We start from the raw sequence: 4,684 nt of genomic DNA, 5'->3' as shown, positions 1-4,684 counted from the left end.
GCTCTAAATATTTTATTACAGCACATGGTCATTTCATAAAATTCAAAGATGTTTTTTTCTCATTACTTCATCCACATCACCAATCGGTGTATAGATACAAGTAACAATTCAAAGTGACTTACAAAAGTTAGAAAACAATAAAGCCATTCATCCTAATTCATTATTGATACATTTTGGACCTAGACATATTATACGATATCAAAGCAGAAATGAAAATGTCTTTTATTTATCTGTTTAACAAGATTTTGTTTTGTTGTTGTTGTAGTAGTTGTTCAACATAAAATTTAAGTCTTAAGATGATCTATTAAAGCATCACTTAACATGACACTTTGTCTCATCCACCAGCAACATTCTGTCCTCACCAGAGATTAAAAACGTCCCTGAAAACAAATTTTTAACATTTTTCATAACACTACAATCTTCATATGTTAACACAATTTCCTACATTGTGTAAAGTGTTTTTGCCTACGATTTAAATACTTAGTATGTTCTACATGAATGGAGACCTAAACGTTGATTTCTATCCCTTGGGAAATAGTAACAGGCTTGATTGTTACAGAACTTTATATTTTAACATTTTACTATCACTTTACAATACTTTACTATCATAGTTCTTACACAGAGATCTGACTGCCATCTAACAGTTCAAGAAAATGCAAGGATTACATATACATAATTGATCACTTCTCCCCTGGAAACAGATTAAAGTATTCTGAAGACGGTTCAAATATTTTCAAAGTCAAAATGTATTTTGTTGATATTCTAAACCATGGATAAAACATTGCATAGATGAGTGGATTCATGCAGGAATTCAGGCACATAATCCAGTACATGACATTAATGATGAGAGCGTCGTTTTCATCATGCCCAAGAGACAGAGTTATCAAGTAATACGGCAGCCAGCAGAGAATATAGACCATTACTACAATTCCTAAGGTTCTTGTAGCCTTTTTTTCCGAATTGACTTTTTTAGCTGTGAATGAATTCAGATGTTCAGCTTGATGTTTTGCTACGATGCAAATTTTCACATATAAAGAAATGATAACAAAACACGGTGCCACTAAACAAACAATGGCATCTATAATCAAATTCTCCAACGTGACGATAAGTACACATTCGCCAAGGCATTTGTGATTTCTCTCTGGATACAGCAAAAAGTCATACAAGAGATAAAAAGAATAAAATGCAGAAAACAACCAGTTTCCAACAATTGAGAAAACAACTCTGTTATGAGTGACCCTCATGGGGTATCGCAAAGGGTCGTTCACAGCAATGAACCGATCCACAGAAATTATAATCATATTTCCAAGAGACTCTTTAACAACCACATATAGAACCAGAGGAAAAATTGAACAAATTATTTCTCCAAAGTACCAGCATGACTCAATGAGTTTTATGCCCTGCACTGGCAGAAGAATGAGTCCTGACATCAGATCCGCCACTGCCAGAGAGAGAACCAGCACATTGGTTGCAGTGTGAAGCTGTTTGAAGTGAGAGATGGAGATGATCACCAGCAGGTTCAGAATCACAGTGAGCGCTGACATTGCAGAAACGAAAATATACACAATAATGTACTCAAATTCAAGTCGGCTGTTTCTGGTGCATGACAGATTGTGGTTTGGGAAACAGTACTGGATCGTTTGATTGTCCGTGTTTGTCAATCCCCAGTCAGACATTTCCACGAGAGCTAGATGTTGAAAGGTAAACTCTGGGCTTCATCAGAGAATAATTCTCGATAGGTGTGAGGATGCTCATCAGCTTGCTTTCCTAGTCCTTGACACTGACATTTATACCTAGGTCATGCACAGTGACAACCCCATTCAACACGATGTTTGTTCTTCGAGCGTGAAACCCTCCCACTAGTTGAACATTCATTAGTCTGTTTGATGCAGTAGTGAATCTGATATACAAAAATATATGTTTATACACAATGAAATTCAAAACTAGGCTGTATATTTTCAAATGATTTGAAGACATTGTGGGTTGTTTGTCAATTCCCTGAAGTAGCACATCACACAGATCATGGGTTCCATCCCAGGGAACGCACATGATAAAAAGTATTCCTTTAACTTGCACAGTGGGTTGCTAATCAACAGCATCTGTCAAACCTTAAAGGGTTATATATATATATATATATATATTAGGGCTGTCAAAATTAACACGTTAATAACACGTTAACGCAAATTCCTTTTAACGGCACTAATTTTATTAACGTGCGATTAACGCAGCGCGCATTTTCTGTTAGACCCTTGGCCTTGCCCGTAGTTTGAGAAAGTAAACGATGCAGCAGCAAACAGAAATGGAGAAATAAATAGGTCTTCTGAACGTAAAATTCATATATAAAACGATGTCTGATGGTTCTGTCGACAAGACTAAAGTGATCTGCATTTATTGTCGATGTGAATTAAGCTATCACCGCAGCACGTCGAGTTTAAAATATTACTTGATGGCGAAGCATACAACTGACGCAGAGAGCTCTCCTCCTCCTCGCGGCACACCACACTAGATTATTTTCAGCAGAGACGGATGGACAACTCCACAAGCAATAGACTCACCACATCAATAGCTAAATGGGTGGCTACAGCATGTAGGCCAGTTAATGTAGTGGAGGACGAGGGTTTACTTGAAATTATTCGCATCGCATCTAACGATTACACATATGAACTACCTTCGAGAGCCACTGTTACAAGCAAGATTCACGACTCTTACGAAGAGGAGAAAGTGAAAGTCTAGGAGGCGATAAGACAGACAAACATGGTTGCGCTCACCAGAGATTAGTGGACTTCCCTCAGTAACCATAGCTACCTGGGGGTCACGGCTCATTATTTTGACACACACTGGAAACTACGGTCGTACGCTTTGACTGTCATGAAGACAGACGAGAGGCACTATGCTGACGTTTGCGCTGAGCACTTTCTGCAGGTAGCCAGACAGTGGAATATTGAATTCAAAATTAGCCCACTGACCACCGATAGTGCACGCAACATGATTGCCGCGGCCAGGCAGCTTCCGTTCGAGCATATGCCTTGCATTGCACATAGCCTCCACCGAGCTATCACAGTTACGAAAATGTAAACATGCTTGTGTAAGTAAATAGCTCAGTGCAAAGAAAAAAGTAATGGGAACCAGTGTTTCCCTTTCTGTCGGTCTCTCGACATTGTGTCGAACTGACAGAATGGGGTTTGTCTTGAGAACCTATCATCTTCTGAGTATTTAGAAAAGGCCAATGAAAATTGGCAAATGAAATTAGCATGCCGGGCTCCTCCTACTACGGCCCTGCCGTCCGCTATGGCAAGCAGCGAGGGTGAGATGAGGATTACTGTGAGCGATAATCCGCCAGCCACGGCTCACGGACCGTTCACACCTCGTCTCGCTCGTCTGACCGTTCCCCAAAAAGACGGTCCGCTGTCTTATTCCTCAATCACGTATTCGGACACGATGCGTGATGATGAGATTTCTCTTGCAGCATCGGGGGGTGACGTACTGCCATCCGACTCCGACGATTCCTCGGGCTCCCTCCCTCGGGGGGTCGAGCCCAGGAAAAAGCGGATGTCGAGATGTCGGCCATGCTTTCCCGGGCCGCCGTGAGTGTTGGGTTGCAGTGCCCGCAAAGCCTCTCCCAGCGCTCGCGGCTGGCTACATGGCGCCTCGGGTTTGAGCCCCCAGTGCCGTGTTTACCGGAGGTTCATGAGGAACTTTGTAAGACCTGGAACGCCCTTTCCCGGCACGTTTCACGTCAAACAAAGTTCTGTCACCCTCTCTTCCCTGGAGGTTGAGACAGCTGGAGGATACGTCGGTGTCCCCCAGGTGGAGTTTGCCGCAGCGGTGCACTCGTGCCCATAGGTGGCGGCCACCTGGGGGGGCTCGACCTAGACTCCCGTCCAAAACATGTGGGGTCTCGGCATCTCTGGTGTCGAGTGCTTACATTGCGGCGGACCAAGCTGCCTCCTCTCTCCACGCTATGGCTCCTGCCAGGCCAGGGCGTTGAGAGAGCTCCACGAGGGTAAGACCGACCCAGTGCTTATGCATGAACTCCGCGCCGTCACCGACCTCGCTCTACGGGTGACCAAGGTGACCACGGGGCCCTGGGTCGGACGATGTCCACACTTGTGGTCTATGAGAAACTCCTCTGGCCGATACTTGCGCTGATGAGTAACTCTGAGAAGGTCCGCTTTCTCGACGTACCCGTCTCGCAAGGGGGGGCTGGTTGGTGTTACTGTGGAGGGTTCTCGACAGTAAAAAGCAGTCCTCCGTGCCGCAAATCGGCCGCCTCGGCCGTCGAGTCCCGTGCACTGTCTGCTTCCCAGCAGCCCTGGTCCTCTTCAATGCCCTCCAGTGACCTGGAGGAGACATCGAAGAGGAGACCATCGCCCCATCAGCAGCCGCGGGCAGCGGCTGTCATGGGATCACCTCAGGGGGATCTAAGCTACCATTGGGCCCGACCCCAGCCACAGCGCTGGGAGGTCGTATAGGGACGGTTCCTGCCCCATCCCTCCATCTGCTGGCCCCCTCTGGGGGGCTGGCGCCCACTTACTCTCAAAAAGGAGAGTTTCCTCTCTCTCTGGGTTACCTCAGCCGCTCTCACCCTCTGCACGACGGTGAACGGCAAACTCGACGTTGCGTCATGGCAAAGCGCAATGTCGAGTATAAACACCAGCCCTCAGCACTCTCAGTCAGACAGTGC

General features: G+C 45.3%; 1 protein-coding gene across 1 annotated transcript; it reads right to left on the bottom strand.

Annotated features, from left to right (window-relative positions):
* Positions 1–680: 680 nt before the first annotated feature.
* On the bottom strand, positions 681–1,676 carry LOC130559148 (trace amine-associated receptor 13c-like). The gene has a single exon (XM_057342060.1). It carries the CDS (start codon positions 1,674–1,676, stop codon positions 681–683), a length of 996 nt encoding a protein of 331 aa, XP_057198043.1.
* Positions 1,677–4,684: the final 3,008 nt, after the last annotated feature.

This window comes from Triplophysa rosa, linkage group LG9 (assembly GCF_024868665.1).
Source record: "Triplophysa rosa linkage group LG9, Trosa_1v2, whole genome shotgun sequence".
Taxonomy (NCBI): domain Eukaryota; kingdom Metazoa; phylum Chordata; class Actinopteri; order Cypriniformes; family Nemacheilidae; genus Triplophysa; species Triplophysa rosa.
The sequence above is the reverse complement of the archived record's forward strand: the minus strand, read 5'-3'. Positions and strand labels throughout refer to the sequence as shown.

Excerpts from the sequence above, each read along its gene's own strand:
- LOC130559148 (XM_057342060.1), bottom strand. The coding sequence starts at position 1,676 with ATGTCTGACTGGGGATTGACAAACACGGACAATCAAACGATCCAGTAC.